This window comes from Phyllobates terribilis, unplaced genomic scaffold (assembly GCF_046119375.1).
Source record: "Phyllobates terribilis strain yellow unplaced genomic scaffold, ASM4611937v1 Scaffold_10__3_contigs__length_209671492, whole genome shotgun sequence".
In the NCBI taxonomy this organism is placed as follows: Eukaryota; Metazoa; Chordata; class Amphibia; order Anura; family Dendrobatidae; genus Phyllobates; species Phyllobates terribilis.
Genome location: NW_027362770.1, coordinates 194,876,004 through 194,897,830, shown reverse-complemented (window position 1 = coordinate 194,897,830; position 21,827 = coordinate 194,876,004). Strand labels below are relative to the sequence as shown.

General features: G+C 47.9%; 1 protein-coding gene across 2 annotated transcripts; it reads right to left on the bottom strand.

Annotated features, from left to right (window-relative positions):
• Window positions 1-1,280: 1,280 nt before the first annotated feature.
• MANSC1 (MANSC domain containing 1) lies at window positions 1,281-12,622 on the bottom strand. Of its 2 annotated transcripts, XM_073650469.1 has the most exons (6): window positions 12,489-12,622; window positions 10,914-11,078; window positions 4,304-4,362; window positions 3,199-3,474; window positions 2,945-3,082; window positions 1,281-2,802 (listed from the first exon to the last, which is right to left on the bottom strand). In XM_073650469.1, the coding sequence occupies exons 4-6, from the start codon at window positions 3,401-3,403 to the stop codon at window positions 1,781-1,783; spliced, it is 1,365 nt and encodes a 454-aa protein (XP_073506570.1). In that variant the 5' UTR covers window positions 3,404-3,474; window positions 4,304-4,362; window positions 10,914-11,078; window positions 12,489-12,622; the 3' UTR covers window positions 1,281-1,780. The 2 variants fall into 2 exon arrangements, with proteins under 2 accessions (XP_073506570.1, XP_073506569.1); XM_073650468.1 differs by lacking the exon at window positions 10,914-11,078.
• Window positions 12,623-21,827: the final 9,205 nt, after the last annotated feature.

The window sequence follows — 21,827 nt, the reverse complement described above, 5'->3', positions numbered from 1 at the left end:
ACTCAGGATCAGTAATGTAATGTATGTACACAGTGACTACACCAGTAGAATAGTGAGTGCAGCTCTGGAGTATAATACAGGAGGTAACTCAGGATCTGTAATGTAATGTATGTACACAGTGACTACACCAGCAGAATAGTGAGTGTAGCTCTGGAGAATAATACAGGATGTAAGCCACGATCAGTAACTTAATGTATGTACACAGTGACTGCACCAGCAGAATAGTGAGTGCAGCTCTGGAGAATAATACAGGAGGTAACTCAGGATCAGTAATATAATGTATGTACACAGTGACTGCACCAGCAGAATAGTGAGTGCAGCTCTGGGGTATAATACAGGAGGTAACTCAGGATCAGTAATGTAATGTATGTACACAGTGACTGCACCAGCAGAATAGGGAGTGCAGCTCTGGAGTATAATACAGGAGGTAACTCATGATCAGTAATGTATGTACACAGTGACTGCACCAGCAGAATAGTGAGTGCAGCTCTGGAGAATAATACAGGAGGTAACTCAGGATCAGTAATGTAATGTATGTACACAGTGACTGCACCAGCAGAATAGTGAGTGCAGCTCTGGAGTATAATACAGGATGTAACTCAGGATCAGTAATGTAATGTATGTACACAGTGACTGCACCAGCAGAATAGTGAGCGCAGCTCTGGAGGATAATACAGGATGTAACTCAGGATCAGTAATGAAATGTATGTACACAGTGACTGCACCAGCAAAATAGTGAGTGCAGCTCTGGAGTATAATACAGGAGGTAACTCAGGATCAGTAATGTAATGTATGTACACAGTAACTGCACCAGCAGAATAGTGAGTGCAGCTCTGGAGTATAATACAGGATGTAACTCAGGATCAGTAATGTAATGTATGTACACAGTGACTGCACCAGCAGAATAGTGAGTGCAGCTCTGGAGTATAATAGAGGAGGCAACTCAAGATCAGTAATGTAATGTATGTCTATAGGGATTGCACCAGCAGAATAGTGAGTGCAGCTCTGGAGTATAATACAGGATGTAACTCAGGATCAGTAATGTAATGTATGTACACAGTGACTGCACCAGCAGAATAGTGAGTGCAGCTCTGGAGTATAATACAGGATGTAATGCAATCAGAAAGTGATGTAATTTGATTACAGGGAAATAAACTTTCCAATGTGATTCCAAATTTTGTCGTTAACTGTTGTGTCAGAGCCCAGTATTATTCTGGGATAGAAGTTTTTGATTCTTGACCTTTTTCTTCGTTTACTTTGGATCATGATACAACCCAAACTGTGTGCAAATCTGACTTTATTGTAACGTCCTGTCCCCTCCCCCATCAGAGGCGCCTGGATGACCCCCACAGAAGACGCGTAGTGTCGGTGCACAGCGTGGAGAGCCCCACATGACAGGGGACGCTGCCCCTCGGGTCTCTATCCGTCCATACGGACATGTTCTCCAGATAAGTGTAATATATAGGGGTTCGGTCAAGTGACTGAAGAGCAGAAATCAGAAATTGTGCATCATTGGGGATCTGGGTCCTCAGCCAATCAGAATCCATCAAAGTGTCAGCAGCAGATGGATTCAGCCCAGGATCCCAGAGAGCAGACAGACGGCCAGTCAGGATCCCAGGAACGTGTCGCTGGACTAAATGAGGCCAGACTAGAGCAGACGACCCCTCGGGATTCCTGGCAGTGTATGTGACTGCAGCAGGATCCTCTCCCCACATTCATATGGTCGGTGATTTAGAAGGGGGTGCTGTCTGCCGTGTTCATGCGCCCGCTGCCCCCCACCTCAGGTGTCCACATACATCCCATTGATAAGATAGTCCAGTTTGGTGTATCGATGGCGGCGCCGCGCCTCCGACACCTTGCGGCTGACCAGTCCGATCACAACCATGAGAAACAACATCCCGAAAACCAGCGCTGCCACCAGTCCGCTCTTATCCCCAGGCGGGGGGAGGGCGGGCTCGGACCCTGCACCGACCGCGTTCCTGGGCGCTTCCTTCAGATTGATGGCAGGTTCCTCCTGCGCAGGAGGGCGGCTTTCAGGCAGGACTCGTCGGGTTGCCTCGCCTTTGTCACCTGCAGACGCTTGGTTGTCATTCTTGGTGCTGAGCTTTACACCCTTCCAGGGCGACGTCCGTGAGGGAGCGGGGCGAGTCGCTATGTGAGGGGGTCTAGTTTGGTGGGTAGTAGGGAGTGCGGGCACCTCCGTCTGATTGACCTTGCTGGCGGTGTGATCGCTGGCCGGCGGCTTGCTGCTCCTAACATTAGAGCCAGCACTTACATTGTGGGCAGCAGCGGGGGGCACAGCGTGAGTGGGATTGGTGCGGGGCACAAGATGAGGGGCAGCCGTCCTCTCTGGCGTGGTGCTTGTCGCCTTGGCGGCTGCAGTAGGTCTATGTGTTTGGGGGGCTTCGGGCTTCTTGTACTTAACTTTGCCCACCTTTGCAGCCTTGGCATTGTGGGGAAGTTTCTTCTCTTTATGGAGGGGGATGGAGGTGGTCGGGATAGCGGGCACTATGGCAGAAGCGGAGGAGGCCACTCGGAGGTTGTCCTCTGACTTGGATTCCATCTTTTCCAGGTGTTGGTCGATCTTATCTGCCAGGTGGAGGAGCTGCGAGGTGATGCTTTTGGAGAGTTCCTCCTGCAAGACATCACCACTGCTGTTTTTTCTGTTGACATCAGGAGAACTGGACTCCTTATCTCCAGAGCCGGATGTCTTCCCAGGAGAACCCTGAGCCTTGCTGAGGTCCCCAGACTTCGGCCTCTGCTGCTCCTTGTCAGGCTTGTGTTTCCCCGGCCGTGAAGTGTCTGTAATAAGAATAGAAAAACATTATAATCTCCAAGAAAAGAACAGAACCAACATGGCTGCAGAGCCATCACCCCACGAGGGAGACAACCTGTGGACATCTGAGCTAGCTATGGTAGTCGGGGGAACCCAACAGGAACTGACCTGGCCAGAAGCTGTAAGTGAGGACCCCCGGACTGGAGGACAGGGGGCAGGAGTCCAGTGTGGGGCAATGGAAGATGTAACAGTTGTGCAGTCCAGCCGTTCTGGCGTCGAAGACGAGAAGATTACAGGCACGATCACCTGAACAGAAAAAAAGTCATCAACACCTAAACATGGAGCCAGATGAGAAGTGGCACCAAAGCGTCGAGCGGCAGATTCACGGCTCGGCTATGTAACGAGGACCCTTGGCCACTTACCTCCGGCGTCCTGCTGTCTGCAGCAGGCGGACAGACACTCCTCCACATTGGTGACCTTTAACGGGTCGGTAAACCGGGCGCCGCGGGCCACTGCCCGGTTGATGTCGATCACCATATCCGGGATGGGCCGAGGAACACATTTCTGGGTGCCGGAGGCAGAATAGGCAAGAATCGAGAAGAGGAGGCCGAGCGTAGAGAGACCCATGACCGCAAAACATGAGGGGAGGGAGGCTGTGGATCCGGGATCAGTCACATAACCACGAGTAACACAGGACCCTGAAAAGAACAGAAGAACGAGGAGGAAACAAATTGTCCAATACCTGAGACCCAGGGACGGCCGAGAAGGAGAAAAAGGGGTCGAATATTCGGGACGGCCGAGGAGGAGAAAAAAAAAGAGTCCAATACTCGGGACAGCCGAGGAGGAGACAAAGTGTCCAATACCCGGGAACCCGGGGCGGCCGAGGAGGAGAAAAAAGGTTCCAATACTCGGGACGGCCGAGAAGGAGAAAAAAGGGTCGAAAACTCGGGAACCCGGGGCGGCCGAGGAGGAGAAAAAAGGTTCCAATACTCGGGACAGCCGAGGAGGAGACAAAGTGTCCAATACTCGGGAACCCGGGGCGGCCGAGGAGGAGAAAAAAGGTTCCAATACTCGGGACGGCCGAGGAGGAGAAAAAAGGGTCCAATACTCGGGACGGCCGAGGAGGAGAAAAAAAGGGTCCAATACTCGGGACGGCCGAGGAGGAGAAAAAAAGGGTCCAATACTCGGGACGGCCGAGGAGGAGAAAAAAAGGGTCCAATACTCGGGACGGCCGAGGAGGAGAAAAAAAGGGTCCAATACTCGGGACGGCCGAGGAGGAGAAAAAAAGGGTCCAATACTCGGGACGGCCGAGGAGGAGAAAAAAAGGGTCCAATACTCGGGACGGCCGAGGAGGAGAAAAAAAGGGTCCAATACTCGGGACGGCCGAGGAGGAGAAAAAAAGGGTCCAATACTCGGGACGGCCGAGGAGGAGAAAAAAAGGGTCCAATACTCGGGACGGCCGAGGAGGAGAAAAAAAGGGTCCAATACCAGGGACCCCGAGACGGCTGAGGAGGAGACGACACTCACCTTCGCCAATGTTAACATCACCGAGCTGAACAGCACATTACTCCACCAGAACCAGCAGCCTGAGACAGAGGAAGACAAAAGGCGTCACACACTCACCCAACACTGCGCAGGAGGAGGAGGACACAGTGCAGCACAGATACAGGAAAAGAACACCAGCTGAGGGGTGATTTTATAATAATGAATAAACCTAAAAATATATCATGAGCAAGAGGTACTACAGCTACAATTTGCACAAAAAAGATAAGAATATGAAGATAAGAATATAAATATAATAATTTTATCAATTAAAATTGAATAAGCTAAAAATCATATACATGACACAAGACATTCATGGCTGGTGAATACCATAATAACATAATAGAGCCACAATATATACAAACAACTACAATAGGAAAAGAGTAAATCATAGGGACGGATACCAATGTAATAAAGATGATGAGGTACAATAGATGTAAATAGTCATTCAAAAAAGATCAATTACCACTGGATAATTTAGTATATTACCATAAGAATGGAGTGTAGAAAAATGCACAGTGGCAATAAGGGAGAAATACCAAGCGAAACGCGCGTCGGGTGAGGTTCTTTATGGTCTCGTGTGATTTGTTATGTTTCCCTTATTGCCACTGTGCATCTATTCTACCTCAACACCTTTATTACATTGGCCTTATTATAGTAGCTATATTCTTGTATATAGGAGCAGTATTATAGTAGTTATATTCTTGTACATAGGGGGCAGTATTATAGTAGTTATATTCTTGTACATAGGGGGCAGTATTATAGTAGTTATATTCTTGTACATAGGGGGCAGTATTATAGTAGCTATATTCTTGTATATAGGAGCAGTATTATAGTAGTTATATTCTTGCACATAGGGGCAGTATTATAGTAGTTATATTCTTGTATATAGGAGCAGTATTATAGTAGTTATATTCTTGCACATAGGGGCAGTATTATAGTAGTTATATTCTTGCACATAGGGGCAGTATTATAGTAGTTATATTCTTGTATATAGGAGCAGTATTATTGTAGTTATATTCTTGTACATAGGGGCAGTATTATAGTAGTTATATTCTTGTACATAGGAGCAGTATTATAGTAGTTATATTCTTGTACATAGGGGGCAGTATTATAGTAGTTATATTCTTGTACATAGGGGGCAGTATTATAGTAGTTATATTCTTCTACATAGGGGGCAGTATTATAGTAGTTATATTCTTGTACATAGGAGCAGTATTATAGTAGTTATATTCTTGTACATAGGGGCAGTATTATAGTAGTTATATTCTTGTACATAGGGGCAGTATTATAGTAGTTATATTCTTGTACATAGGGGCAGTATTATAGTAGTTATATTCTTGTACATAGTGGCAGTATTATAGTAGTTATATTCTTGTACATAGGGGGCAGTATTATAGTAGTTATATTCTTGTACATAGGGGCAGTATTATAGTAGTTATATTCTTGTACATAGGGGGCAGTATTATAGTAGTTATATTCTTGTACATAGGGGGCAGTATTATAGTAGTTATATTCTTGTACATAGGAGCAGTATTATAATAGGTATATGTTTGTACATAGGAGCAGTATTATTGTAATGGTATACTTGTATATATACTTTCGGACCCCCCTCTTTTTATGCCGTTTCCATTATAAGCCTTTTCTATACAGTAAGGATTCTCTTGCAGGCCTGGTGTAATTCCCTTGTGGAGCCTCTGGATGAGGAGGTATCAGACTATGGGGGAGGAATTACCAGGACACTTGATTTTTGCTCTGCAGGTTTGTGTTCTGGGCTTTGTCTCATCTCTGCGAATATCCTGTATAGTCGGGGGGGGGGGGGGGATCATAACATTGCGGATCAGCTCGCTCTACAGATGAATGCTCTGCTGGGTTGTGATGGCTGCGGACCCCCAGAGACTGTTGCTCACAACACAAACACCGTCTCTCCTCTGTTGCACAGATTATGAGCTTTGCGCTGCAGTCTCTTTAATGATTATTGATAGTGAATTGCATCGTGAGCAGTTTTAACAACCTCACGAAGGAAACTAATATCTGTCCCTTGGAAAGTTGGGTGACATCATAATGGACACAATTTGTCATTCACAACAGGAGCTTATATAGAAATCACGGGGCCTCAGCAAAAGTCTGAATTTGGCCTCTATCCTTTCTTTAAAAAAATACAAGTGTTTCTCATTAAATTAAATATCATCAAAAAGTTAATTTATTTCAGTTCTTCAATACAAAAAGTGAAACTCCTATATTATACAGAGTCATTACACCCAGAGGGATCTATTATATAGAGTCATTACACCCAGAGGGATCTATTATATAGAGTCATTACACCCAGAGGGATCTATTATATAGAGTCATTACACACAGAGGGATCTATTATATAGAGTCATTACACCCAGAGGGATCTATTCTATAGAGTCATTACACGCAGAGGGATCTATTCTATAGAGTCATTACACGCAGAGGGATCTATTCTATAGCGTCATGACACGCAGAGGGATCTATTATATAGCGTCATGACACGCAGAGGGATCTATTATATAGCGTCATGACACGCAGAGGGATCTATTATATAGCGCCATGACACGCAGAGGGATCTATTATATAGAGCCATGACACGCAGAGGGATCTATTATATAGAGCCATGACACGCAGAGGGATCTATTATATAGAGCCATGACACGCAGAGGGATCTATTATATAGAGCCATGACACGCAGAGGGATCTATTATATAGAGCCATGACACGCAGAGGGATCTATTATATAGAGCCATGACACGCAGAGGGATCTATTATATAGAGCCATGACACGCAGAGGGATCTATTATATAGAGCCATGACACGCAGAGGGATCTATTATATAGAGCCATGACACGCAGAGGGATCTATTATATAGAGCCATGACACGCAGAGGGATCTATTATATAGAGCCATGACACGCAGAGGGATCTATTATATAGAGTCATGACACGCAGAGGGATCTATTATATAGAGTCATGACACGCAGAGGGATCTATTATATAGAGTCATGACACGCAGAGGGATCTATTATATAGAGTCATGACACGCAGAGGGATCTATTATATACAGTCATGACACGCAGAGGGATCTATTATATAGTCATGACACGCAGAGGGATCTATTATATAGAGCCATGACACGCAGAGGGATCTATTATATAGAGCCATGACACGCAGAGGGATCTATTATATAGAGCCATGACACGCAGAGGGATCTATTATATAGAGCCATGACACGCAGAGGGATCTATTATATAGAGCCATGACACGCAGAGGGATCTATTATATAGAGCCATGACACGCAGAGGGATCTATTATATAGAGCCATGACACGCAGAGGGATCTATTATATAGAGCCATGACACGCAGAGGGATCTATTATATAGAGCCATGACACGCAGAGGGATCTATTATATAGAGCCATGACACGCAGAGGGATCTATTATATAGAGCCATGACACGCAGAGGGATCTATTATATAGAGCCATGACACGCAGAGGGATCTATTATATAGAGCCATGACACGCAGAGGGATCTATTATATAGAGCCATGACACGCAGAGGGATCTATTATATAGAGCCATGACACGCAGAGGGATCTATTATATAGAGCCATGACACGCAGAGGGATCTATTATATAGAGCCATGACACGCAGAGGGATCTATTATATAGAGCCATGACACGCAGAGGGATCTATTATATAGAGCCATGACACGCAGAGGGATCTATTATATAGAGCCATGACACGCAGAGGGATCTATTATATAGAGCCATGACACGCAGAGGGATCTATTATATAGAGCCATGACACGCAGAGGGATCTATTATATAGAGCCATGACACGCAGAGGGATCTATTATATAGAGCCATGACACGCAGAGGGATCTATTATATAGAGCCATGACACGCAGAGGGATCTATTATATAGAGCCATGACACGCAGAGGGATCTATTATATAGAGCCATGACACGCAGAGGGATCTATTATATAGAGCCATGACACGCAGAGGGATCTATTATATAGAGCCATGACACGCAGAGGGATCTATTATATAGAGCCATGACACGCAGAGGGATCTATTATATAGAGCCATGACACGCAGAGGGATCTATTATATAGAGCCATGACACGCAGAGGGATCTATTATATAGAGCCATGACACGCAGAGGGATCTATTATATAGAGCCATGACACGCAGAGGGATCTATTATATAGAGCCATGACACGCAGAGGGATCTATTATATAGAGCCATGACACGCAGAGGGATCTATTATATAGAGCCATGACACGCAGAGGGATCTATTATATAGAGCCATGACACGCAGAGGGATCTATTATATAGAGCCATGACACGCAGAGGGATCTATTATATAGAGCCATGACACGCAGAGGGATCTATTATATAGAGCCATGACACGCAGAGGGATCTATTATATAGAGCCATGACACGCAGAGGGATCTATTATATAGAGCCATGACACGCAGAGGGATCTATTATATAGAGCCATGACACGCAGAGGGATCTATTATATAGAGCCATGACACGCAGAGGGATCTATTATATAGAGCCATGACACGCAGAGGGATCTATTATATAGAGCCATGACACGCAGAGGGATCTATTATATAGAGTCATGACACGCAGAGGGATCTATTATATAGAGTCATGACACGCAGAGGGATCTATTATATAGAGTCATGACACGCAGAGGGATCTATTATATAGAGTCATGACACGCAGAGGGATCTATTATATAGTGTCATGACACGCAGAGGGATCTATTATATACAGTCATTACACACAGAGGGATCTATTATATACAGTCATTACACACAGAGGGGTCTATTATATAGTCATTACACGCAGAGGGATCTATTATATAGAGTCATTACACGCAGAGGGATCTATTATATAGAGACATGACACACAGAGGGATCTATTATATAGTCATTACACACAGAGGGATCTATTATATAGCGTCATTACACACAGAGGGATCTATTATATAGTCATTACACGCAGAGGGATCTATTATATAGTCATTACACACAGAGGGATCTATTATATAGAGTCATTACACACAGAGGGATCTATTATATAGAGTCATTACACACAGAGGGATCTATTATATAGAGTCATTACACACAGAGGGATCTATTATATAGTCATTACACACAGAGGGATCTATTATATAGTCATTACACACAGAGGGATCTATTTCACGTGTTTATTTCTGTTAATGGTGATGATTATGGCTTACAGCCAATGAAAACACAGAAGTTATTATCTCAGTAAATTAGAATACTTTATAAAAACAGATGGAAAAATTATTTTAAAATCCGAAATGTCCTACTGAAATGCCTGTTCAGTAAATGCCTCAATACTTGGTTGGGCTCCTTGTGCATCAATTACTGCATCAATGCGGCAATGTGGCATGGAGGGGATCAGCCTGTGGCATGGAGGGGATCAGCCTGTGGCATGGAGGGGATCAGCCTGTGGCATGGAGGGGATCAGCCTGTGGCATGGAGGGGATCAGCCTGTGGCATGGAGGGGATCAGCCTGTGGCATGGAGGGGATCAGCCTGTGGCTGCTGAGGTGTTATGGAAGCCCAGGTGGCTTTGATAGCAGCCTTCAGCTCGTCTGCATTGTGGGGTCTGAGGTCTCATCTTCCTCTTGACAATACCCCATAGATTCTCTATAATAGATTCTCTATGGGGTTAAGGTCAGGCGAGTTTGCTGCCAATCAAGCACAGTGATACTGTTGTGTGTAAACCAGGTATTGGTACTTTTGGCCGTGTGGACAGGGGCCATGTCCTGCTGGAGAATGACATTTCCATCTCCATAAAGCTTGTCGGCAGAGGGAAGCATGAAGTGCTGTAAAATGTCCTGGTAGACGGCTGCGCTGACTTTGGTCTTGATAAAACACAGTGGACCTCCACCAGCAGATGACATGGCCCCCAAACCATCACTGATTGTGGAGACTTCACACTAGACCTCCAGCAGCTTGGATTGTGGCCTCTCCACTTTTCCTCCAGACTCTGGGACATTGTGGAGTGTGTCAGTGACTGCCTTCTGGACATCTGTCAAGTCAGCAGTGTTCCCCATGATTGTGGGGCCTACTGAAACAGACTAAGGGACCTTTTTAAACGCATAGGAAGCCTTTGCAGGTGTTTTTTATTAACAGAAATATACACGTGAAATAGATCACTCTGTGTGTAATGACTCTATATAATATGGGAGTTTCACTTTTTGGATTGAAGCTCCCTCATACACTGCATGATGGCCCCCACAGCTCCCTCATACACTGCTCGATGGCCCCCACGGCTCCCCCATACACTGCACGATGGCCTCCACGGCTCCCTCATACACTGTACGATGGCCCCCCCACACAGTATTATGGCCCCTCACATCTACTACACGTGCTGAATGGTGGCTCCTTTTACACCATAGTTTCTAACGGTATCTGCATCCACACAGCGGCCGCACGCTTTCCGGCAGGGGGCCACTGAGACAGGAGTCTGGGAAAGCTGTGGACAACCCACCACGCTGCGGACCTCATCCTAAACCGGCGCTCACCTTCCCATCCTTCCTGACCTCAGCTTCCTGAGCAATAAGAAATCCTCAGATATGTGGGAAATCCTGAGACGCCGAGGTTGTGACGTCTCTGCGGCTCTAATGCTTCAACTTCCTCCGCAGGCGGGGGTGACAACCGGGGAACGAGGAGTTGTCAGGCAGGAAAAACTCGAATATCAGGAAAAAAGGAGAGTCAGGGATGAGTACAATCCTGCAATTACGGAGATGAGCGAGGGTTCTGAGCACACACAACGCCGAAAAATATATAGATAATAAAAACCTAATATCTGAGCCCACCCCTCCTCCATAATGCCCAGGAGCTCAGGGGTTAATCGCCTTGGGTAAGCAAATATTTAGAGAAGAGATAAATAATAGTCAGCAGGTGAGACGGAGATGGGCACCAGGTAAGAAGGCGACCACGGTGCGGAGCCACATGATACTGTTTTTCTGCGGGAAGAAGGGGTGCTGACACTATTAAAGGGAACCTGTCACCCCCTTTGGCGTTGTCAGACTAAGGCCATACAGGGTATAGAAAGGTGAATCTCTACCTGGACGGCCATATTACAGGTCTGTCTGCAGAGAAATCTCTTTTTATTCAGTCTGTTTTTCTAGGCTTGGCGTCCGGGGAATGGGAAGAAATGCCAATGTGCTTAATTTAAATACCCCCCTTCTCTTCGTCACAGGGCCCTGTGACATGCGGGGGGGGGGGGGCAGATTCACACTTCTATACCCCGTATGCCCATATTATAGGTCTGATATCTCCAAAGGGGTTGACGGATTCCCTTTAAAAATCTTTAAAATGGAAACGTTATTTACAACCCGAGGACGGAATCCTGCGCAGACCCCAAACTTCTCACAGCTGAGTGTTCGTTACAGTGTTTTCTATCTGCATTACGCCTAAAGAGAAGCTAAAATCCCTGTCCGGCTCCTGGGAGGAGGACGGCGCAAACTAAAATCCATTTGAGGATATAATTTATCAATCGTCATGGAACATCTGGCGACAATGCATCCACCGGAGACCCTGAGAGCCCCTCCGTGACCCCACCAACACGCTGGGACTTGTAGTGAACCAGACCAGGGCCCCCGAGTTGCAGCGGCACCGTCTCGGGGGGGGGGGGGGCGGCGGCGGTTCTGTCCGGTGCTGGTTCTGTCCGCTCCTCATCTCTCCATCTTCTGCCAACCCCAGAGAATAAACCCACAGAGTCAATATTTGCTGCCGGCAGGAGAAGCCGCAACGTCCTCAGACTGGGATGTGCAGCGCCAGGAGCCGGCGTCACCGCATATGACGGGGGGATCCAACATGGCGGCTGCGGCCCCACTATCAGTATTCGGTCAGTATTTTTTCCCAGGAGCCAAAACCAGGTGAGGAACAATCAGAGGAAAGGTAGAATAGAAACAAGTCACCAATTCTGCATTTATCACCCACTCCTGATATAACATACTGACCGAATACTGATAGTGGGGCCGTGGCCTTACGTGAATAATGTGACTACTCTCATCTGAGCCTCAATCAGACCCCGAAACTATGGCAACCCCCAATACAAGCAACAGAGGGGCCTCCCAGGGTGTGATACATACCCGGCCTGTCCCTCCTGCACAGCACAGGCCGCAGCCTCCCGGTGTGCGCTCCGTCCTCCGCAGACTCCGCCGGTCACTGAGACGCTCCCAGCTGCAACACGGGCACCGCCCACATCAGCCACGCCCCCCATACGTCACTCAAAGAGCGACCACGCCCCCTCCGCCAAGCTGCTGCTTCTACAGACACGCCCACACAGGCGTCATCACCTCCCCAGCATCCTTCTGTGGAGGTTAATTGAAAAGACGAGTGCTGCCCCCGTGCGGCAGCCGTGTGCGAGGCTGCTGATCGGCCAATCAGACTAAAAGGAAAGGCGGCACATAGAAGCCAATCACAGAGCAGCTTTTATTTCCCATACACCACAAATATGAAACATTCACTGTGATTGGTTACTATTGGTCATGGTAAAAGAACAAGTTTCTCCAAGCAACCAATCACAGAGCAGCTTTTATTTCTTACAGCGCTCATATATCAAACTGAAAGCGTTGTCCACAGCAACCAATCGCAGAGCGGCTTGAGCTCTTGGAGAAATTAAAGCTGCTCTGTGATTGGTTGCTAGAGGAAACTTTTTTCTTTAACATGACCAATAGTAACCAATCACAGAGCAGCTTTCATTTCTCATAGAGCTGATAAAATGTGAAACCTGTGCTGTGATTGGTTGCTGCAGACGAGCTCATCTCCGGGCTGACAGCCACGTCCGGCCTTCGTGACGCGTCTTACAGTTATTGTTTTGTCTTCTGGACACTTTTCCTGTTTTAAGTCGAAATTTTTGAGCGAATTTAAAATTTGAAATTTTAAAGATTTATTAGGGACGGTGTCACGGGTCAGAGGTGACAGACAGTCGCCCTGCAGTTGGTTGCAGGAGATCTCTACGTTTGGCATTACAGACATCTTCTTAGATAAGATGCTGTCTCTAGGACCCAGTGACTACCTCCCTCTGGCTAATTAGCTCCCTGGCCTGGGTGTATATATACCTGGTGTGTCTGAGAGGGAGGTGTCGGCTATATTCATTACTACCTGTGAGGCTTTAGCAGGAGCAGTACTTTGTCCTCTCTGGAGCTTGAGGCCGAGTGTGCATTTGTCTGGAGTCGTCTAAAGCTAAGCTATTTTCCCCTGTTTTGTCTACCCTTGTTGTCTATAGAGTTTAGTGGAGATCGACTAGTGCTCATCATCTCCCATCCCTAGGCGTAGCCATATGCCAGGGAAACCAGGGCGAGGCACGCGTGCGGCGATTGGTGAAGAGCCAATATAGGGACGAAAGGGGAGACAGTGTGACGCTAGACCAGACTAGGAGGTCTCCACTTCCCCCTTTCCCTAGTGTCTGGGCTCCCTTTCCCTTTTCCCTCTGTGTTGCACTTACACCTGGCGTGACATTATCGCCGGCCGAGCACGTTTTGAAAAGGGGAAAAAAAAACAACTGACATTGTGTTTTTTTTTTCTTTGTGTGTTTTTTGGACGTGCACCTTTATTTTTTCCTTGCTCCCTTTAGTATGGGTTCAGTTGCAGAGCAGTTCCGCTGTCTGTCTCTGGAGGGGAATGACCTCCGCTGTGAGGTTCAGCAGCAGCATCAGCGGTTACAAGTCGCCAATATGGGGGTCTCTGCAGGTAGGCCAGTCCAGCCTGATACCAAGGTTGCCGTTCGGGACAGGTTTTCAGGAGGTAGGGACAGTTTTTTTTGTATTTAAGGAGGCATGCAAATTGTATTTCAAGCTTCGTCCTTACTCCTCCGGTAATGAGGAGCTACGGGTTGGCGTTGTGATCTCTCTACTGCAGGGAGATCCTCAGTCGTGGGTGTTTTCGTTAGCTCAGGACTCGGTTTATCTCCAGTCTGTGGAGGGGCTTTTCGGGGCTCTGGCCCTCATCTATGATGACCCTGATCGAGTCGCCTTGGCTGAGTCTAGGCTACGTCGCCTTCAGCAGGGGAATCGGTCAGTGGAGACGTACAGTTCTGAATTGCGTAGATGGACAACGGATTCCAAATGGAAGGACTCAGGCCCTAGGACTAGTGATGAGCGAGCATACTCGCAAGTACTCGGTGCTCACCCCAGCATCTCAGTACTCGAGATGCTCGGGTGGATGCTTGGGTCCCCTCCCTGCATGTTTGGCGCTCTTTACAGAGCCAATGGACATGCAGGGATTGCCTGCCACTCACTGTAATGCCGTAGCCATGTTGGTTGTGGCATTACAGTGATTGGCTGGCCGCACAGCGTCATCAGGTGTATATCAGACCTGGCGCCACCATGCTCGTCACAGTCACTCCGGATCAGACAGTGTAGGGAGAGCTGCTGCTGCGTCAGGGAGAGATTTGATTGTGTATTAGGTAGTGTAGGGAGAAAAACCGTACATTACACATATCCATCTTAACAAACAGTCCTTCTGAGGACTAATCCATCTGCAGAGATATCAGGCAGGCAGTGTATATAGGCAGGCAGTGTATATAGCAGACTGCAGTGCATATAGCACAAGAGGCTCCATTCCAGTTCTGCCTTCTGCTGCTGTTAGATATTTCTATACAAAGGCCCAGATCTCAGGGGCCAGGAATACTTTTCTTTGGATCTTAATCCTCATTATTTGCTTAAAAAGCAATCCAGAGAACACCGTTTTTCTGCGCCATTTGCTTGTTGGCACTGCAGAATACAGCCAGGTCCTTTCCATATTAAAGAGCTAAAATCCATCAATTTAAAACTGTGGTTTGTCCGTCACATGGATCACATATAATTGCGCTGAAAATTCTGCCATTTCTGGCCTCAATTCAAATTTTCTTTCAGTGTGTCAGCAAAGTTTTTGGCACCTGTTTGCTGTTCAAAACAGTTACCTACAGGCCAGGTATTTAAAACTCTGTTTTCTCCATCACACGGATCACATATAACTTCGCTCCAAACTCAGCCATTTGTAGTGCGCGTGGAAGATACTGTCCTCCATTTAAAATGGGCAAGGCACGTGGCAAGGGACGGGGAACTGGACGTGATGGTGATGGTGCATGCAGAGGCCGTGGGCAAGCTGAAATTGTGCCACAACAAACATCCACATCTTGTCGCTCGACCTTCCTGTCCCAATTCCTAGGGGACCGCAGCACACCACTATTGAACCCAGAGCAGTGTCAAAAGGTTGTTGGTTGGATAGCGGATAATGCTTCCAGTCACTTAGCCACCACCACCACCCTCTCTTCCACACGGTCAAGTGTCAGTAGCCGTGAGTCTTGACCGCATATTCCTCACCCTGATCCTCCTTCCTCCCACCATGCCGAGTGCCCAGAGACAACTGATCCCACACTTGGACACTCTGAAGAGCTGTTCACTTTTCCATTTATAGATTCGAGCCTCTCGCCCGGTCCACTTGAAGCGGGGCAAGAGGAGGTCTTGTGTAGCAATGCCCAAATATTTGAGCAGCCACGGTCACACGAAAGTGACTGTGAGAAAGTGTCACAAGAGGTGGACGATGATGAGACCCAATTGCCAAAAAGTCAGGAGGAGGACCAGAGGGCGGAGGTAGAAGAAGAGGTGGTGGATGATATAGTAACTGACCCAACCTGGCAGGAGGACATGCAGAGCGAGGACAGCAGCACACAGGGGGAGGGAGGCAGAGCACCCCAACAGGCAGGAAGAAGCAGTGTGGTGGCTGCAGACAGAAGGCGGGCAACAGTTCCCCGTAACACCAACACGAAGGAAGTTGCCAGTACAACTGTTAGGTCTTCCCGAGTCTGGTTGTTTTTTAAAGACTCTGCCGATAACCACAAAAAGTCCATTTGCACCACCTGCCAGGCCAACATCAGCAGGGGTGGCAAAACGACTAGCCTGACCACCACCAGCATGATCAGGCACATGGCAGCAAAGCACCCAACTCTGTGGGCCGAACCCCAGGGTCCAGGAACAGTGTCTACGGGTAGCACCATTGCTTCTTCCGCTGTTGTGCATGCAAGCCAATCGCCTGTCCATCGTGCACGCGAAGACGCCTCCTGCCCTGCACCTGTCGTTGCACACTCTCAAGTAGCAGCATCAGGAAGCACGTCCATGTCCTTGTCCCAGCGCCGTCGTGGAGACGGAAGCATTCCGCAACCTGATGGCGGCGGCCGTCCCTCGGTACTCAGTCCCCAGCCGCTACTATTTCTCCCTGTGTGCCGTCCCCACATTACACAAGCACGTGTCCCAAATCATTAGCCGTGCCCTCAACAACGCAGTTACCGGGAAAGTGCACCTTACCACGGACAGGTGGACAAGTGCTTGTGGGCAGGGACGGTACATCTCGCTGACGGCACACTAGGTTAACATAGTGGAAGCCAGGACCCAGTCGGACCTTGGGATGGAACACATCCTCCCGACGCCAAGGATTGTGGGCCCTAAGTCAATCAGGGTTGCCCCCACAGTCTACAGCTCCTGCACCTCATCCTTCTCAGCCTCCTCCTCCTCTTCAGCCTACATCTCCGAAATGATCACATCAGTCACAAGAGGGAAGCACTGCAGCGCTGCCTCGGCCAAGCGGCAACAGGCTGTGCTGAAGCTAATATGCTTAGGTGACAAACCACACAATGCTGAAGAGTTGTGGACAGCTCTGAAAGAGCAGGCAGATCTATGGCTCACACCGCTGAACCTACAGCCAGGCATGGTCAGTCGTCCTCTTGGTGAGGACACGGAAGTCTTGCCTGTTAGTATTCTGGCACGCATGGCTGAGTTTGTTACGCTGCCTTTCCCATGACCCTCGTGTTCTCAAAATTTTGGGTGACAGTCATTACTGGTTGGTGACACTTCTAGACCCACGCTACAAGGAGAACTTTATCTCTATTATTCCTGAGGCGGACTGGTCTACAAAAATGGGGCTGTACCAGAAGGCCCTTGTTGCGGAACTATTAAAAAAATTCCCATCTGAAAACACTGGCGGCAGAGGGCACACTTCGTTGGACAACCAAGGAGTACAGGCGAGAGAGACACAACTTCAATCGAGCAGAGGCAGAGGAGCACTGTCAAAGTTCTGGGAGAGTTTTCTCAGACCCTTCCATCGTACAGGCCCTGAGGCGTGGGGTACTCTCACAAGGAGTGCAAAGCTTGGGAAGATGCTGAGAGAGTACCTTGCCGACCGTACCAACATAGTCCGTGATTCCACTGTGCCTTATAATTATTGGGTATCCAAGCTGGATACGTGGAATTATTATTATTTATTATTATAGCGCCATTTATTCCATGGCGCTTTACATGTGAAAAAGGGGTATAATACAAGAACAATTACAATAATCTTGAACACAATGTGACATCGACTGGTACAGGAGGAGCGAGGACCCTGCCCGCGAGGGCTCACAGTCTACAAGGGATGGGTGAGGATACAGTAGGTGAGGGTAGAGCTGGTCGTGCAGCGGTATGGTGGAGCGAGGACCCTGCCCGCGAGGTCTCACAATCTACAAGGGATGGGTGAGGATACAGTAGGTGAGGGTAGAGCTGGTCGTGCAGCGGTATGGTGGAGCGAGGACCCTACCCGCGAGGGCTCACAGTCTACAAGGGATGGGTGAGGATACAGTAGGTGAGGGTAGAGCTGGTCGTGCGGGGGTATGGTGGAGCGGTGGTTACTTGTGGTTGTAGGCTTGTCGGAAGAGGTGGGTCTTCAGGTTCCTTTTGAAGGTTTCCACGGTAGGCGAGAGTCTGATACGTTGGGGTAGAGGGTTCCAGAGTAGGGGGGAAGCACGGGAGAAATCTTGTATGCGATTGTGGGAGGAGGAGATAAGAGGGGAGTAGAGAAGGAGATCTTGTGAGGATCGGAGGTTGCGTGCGGGTATGTAACGGGAGACTAGGTCAGAGATATATGGAGGAGACAGGTTGTGGATGGCTTTGTATGCCATGGTTAGGGTTTAAAACTGGACTCTCTGAGCAATGGGGAGCCAGTGAAGGGATTGACAGAGAGGAGAGGCTGGGGAATAGCGGGGGGACAGGTTGATTAGTCGAGCAGCATAATTTAGGATAGATTGGAGGGGTGCGAGAGTGTTAGAGGGGAGGCCACAGAGCAGGAGGTTGCAGTAGTCAAGGCGGGAGATGATGAGGGCATGCACTAGTGTTTTTGCAGATTCGTGTTTGAGGAATGTGCGGATCTGGGAGATATTTTTGAGTTGGAGTCAGTAGGAAATGGAAAGGGCTTGGATATGTGGTTTGAAGGAGAGATCAGAGTCCAGGGTTACCCTAAGGCAGCGAGCTTGCGGGACTGGGGAGGGTGGGCAGCTATTGACGTTGATGGATAGGTCAGTTGGGGGGGTTGAATGAGATGGCGGAAAGATGATGAATTCTGTTTTGTCCATGTTAATTTTTAGAAATCTGGCAGAGAAGAAGGATGAAATTGCAGACAGACATTGTGGGATTTTAGTTAGTAGGGAGGAGATATCGGGTCCAGAGAGGTAGATCTGTGTGTCATCTGCATAGAGGTGATACTGAAAGCCTTGAGACTCTATGAGCTGTCTCAGGCCGAAGGTGTAGATGGAGAAGAGCAGCGGTCCTAGAACTGAACCTTGGGGGACACCGACAGATAGGGGGCGAGATGAGGAGGTGGTGTGTGAGTGGGAGACACTGAATGTCCGGTCTGTTAGGTATGAGGAGATCCAGGAGAGGGCCAAGTCTGTGATGCCGATAGATGAGAGAGTCTGTAGTAAGAGGGAATGGTCCACTGTGTCAAAGGCAGATGACAGGTCTAGGAGGAGGAGGACAGAGTAGTGTCACTTGGATTTTCCGGTTAGTAGGTTGTTGGTGACTTTAGTCAGGGCAGTTTCAGTAGAATGGTGCGGTCGGAAACCAGATTGTAGGCGGTCAAAGAGGGAGCAGGAGGAGAGGTGGGAGGACAGTTCAAGAAGGACATGTTGTTACAGTAGTTTTGAGGCAAAGGGAGAAGTGATATGGGGCGATAGCTAGTCAGAGAGGATGGGTCAAGGGAGGGCTTTTTGAGGATGGGTGTGATTGAGGCATGTTTGAAGCATGAGGGGAAGACACCAGTTGTTAGTGACAGGTTGAAGAGGTGGGCTAGGGCTGGGATGAAGATAGTGGTAAGGTTTGGGATGAGGTGGGACGGGATTGGGTCAAGTTTACAGGTGGTGAGGTGTGATTTGGAGAGTAAGGAGGAAAGTTGATCTTCAGAAATGGTGGAGAAGGTGGTTTTGGAGGAAGAGGGTTGAGTAGGTGTGGGGAGGGGCTGTGGGGGCTTTAGGCAAAAGCTTTGTCTGATGGTGTCAATCTTCTGCTTGAAGAATGAGGCAAAGTCTTCTACTGAAATAAGAGGAGAGGGAGGAGGCACTGGGGGAAGGAAGAGAGAATTGAAGGTGTTGAATAGTTGTTTAGGGTTGTGAGACAGGGACGATATGAGAGATGTGAAGTATGTTTGTTTTGCTGCAGTGAGTGTGGACTTGAAGGTAGTGAGGGACTGTTTGAATGCGATGAAGTGCTCATTGGAGTGGGATCTTTTCCATCTACGCTCAGCAACCCTGGAGGCCCGTCGCAGTTCTTTAGTTAGGCTGGTGTGCCAGGGTTGTCTGTTGATTGTGCGAGCCTTGGAATGTGTGACGGGGGCGACCGAATCGAGGGCTGCAGCGGTTGTGGTGTTGTATAAAGTGGCAGCAATATCTGCATCATGTAAGGAACTAATGTCTGTAATGTCGTAACCATGATAAACAACGGGTTACTAGGAGCGCGTGTGCCCCTAGTAACCCGATGTTTACCATAGTTACCAGCCTGCTCCTGCTTCAGCAGGCTCGTAACCAGGAGCAGGACATCGTGGAAAGATTCTTTCCACGATGTCTCTGCTCCCCTGATCGTTGGTGAGCCTGCCTGTTTGACATCTCACCAGCGACCACATAGCGACGCAGCATCGATCCCTGACAGGTCGTATCGTTGTCGGGATCGTTGCAGCGTCGCTAAGTGTGACTGGGCCATAAGAAGTGAAGGATTAAGGGGGTGAGAGTGAAAACAAAGACAAACATTGTTTACTGTGACTTAGTATCCAGTTACCTTCAGTTCCCTTCAGGTTCAATTCAGGATTAATTCAAATTTCAGACACTTCAGCTAATGGACACTTAAGGTGATGGACACAGACTAAAGTCTGACACAGACTCCTGGCCCACAATATATTTGTAACAGAATGCAATCAGCTGTGAACCAGAGAGGAGTGGTCTGTGCTCATCTTGATCAGCTGATTAGATTGAACCAGATGCTTGATACTCAAAGACTGAGTAAACAAGGCCATAAATGAAAGTGGGGGGGGGGGGTAGATGGTGTAAGTTGGGTAACATGCCATTAGAAAATAGGAACAGAACGGTATAGAGAAGACAGCATGGAAGTCAGCATGGGAAAGTTGGGTGACGTACCATTAGAAAATAGGAACAGAACGGTATAGAGAAGACGGCATGGAAGTCAGCATGGGAAAGTTGGGTGACGTACCATTAGAAAATAGGAACAGAACGGTATAGAGAAGACGGCATGGAAGTCAGCATGGGAAAGTTGGGTGACATACCATTCGATTAGATTCAGCTGATGAACATCTACACTTGCATTGGGATCTCCTCTCTCCCCGCGCTCCCCGCTCTCCTTCCCAGCCTGCTGTCGGCGCTCGCAGTCCTGTAGCATCGGCGAATGAACTGGCTCTCTACGCCTTGGAGGTCCTGGCCTGCCCTGCCGCCAGCGTTTTATCAGAGCGGGTTTTTAGTGCCGCTGGTGGAATTATAACTGATAAGCGCATCTGCCTGTCAACTGACAATGCTGACAGGCTGAACATTTTTTTATGAGGCCCTTCTCCACGTCTCTTCCAAGGCGCATTGGATTTCCTCCCAATTTTTGGCAGCCCTTGCATTCACTGCATAGTCAAACACTATGGGAGACCTACTTCCTAATAATGGGAACATTGTTTTCAGGAGGCCCGCCTCTAAGTCTCTTCAAAGGGGTATTGGGGTGCGGCCAAATTTTGGGCTGCCCTGGCACTCACTGCATACGCAATAACAGTATAGGAGACCCACTCTTTAGTAATGGGAACCATAAAATATAGCCGGCTGATGGCTCTCTAAGAATAGTAAGGTCCGCCTGATGGCCCTATAAAAATAGGCTTTGTGACTTTCAGAGTCCCTCCATCATAAATGAAACAGGATGTGTCTGATGATATCTCACACACCACATGGCCAGATAAGGTAGTAAAGTGTCATTTTAACATTTCCCGTTGAATGCATTTGTCTTGGTTGAAAGCAATGTAAAAGCGCAAAAACGCATCAAAAACGCTACGTGTGAACATAGCCCAAGTTGTGGAGGAGCATTTTTGGTTTTGGTTATTTATTTTATCTTATGTACAAGTCATTACCCTGGAAAGGATGTTCCTTAACATATTACCCAGGAAAA

Coding starts and splice junctions, on each gene's coding strand:
- MANSC1 (XM_073650469.1), bottom strand. CDS start 3,403: ATGGGTCTCTCTACGCTCGGCCTCCTCTTCTCGATTCTTGCCTATTCT. Junction 3,083..3,198: donor CAGACAGCAGGACGCCGGAG/GTAAGTGGCCAA, acceptor TTTTCTGTTCAG/GTGATCGTGCCTGTAATCTT. Junction 2,803..2,944: donor CACTTACAGCTTCTGGCCAG/GTCAGTTCCTGT, acceptor TTCTTATTACAG/ACACTTCACGGCCGGGGAAA.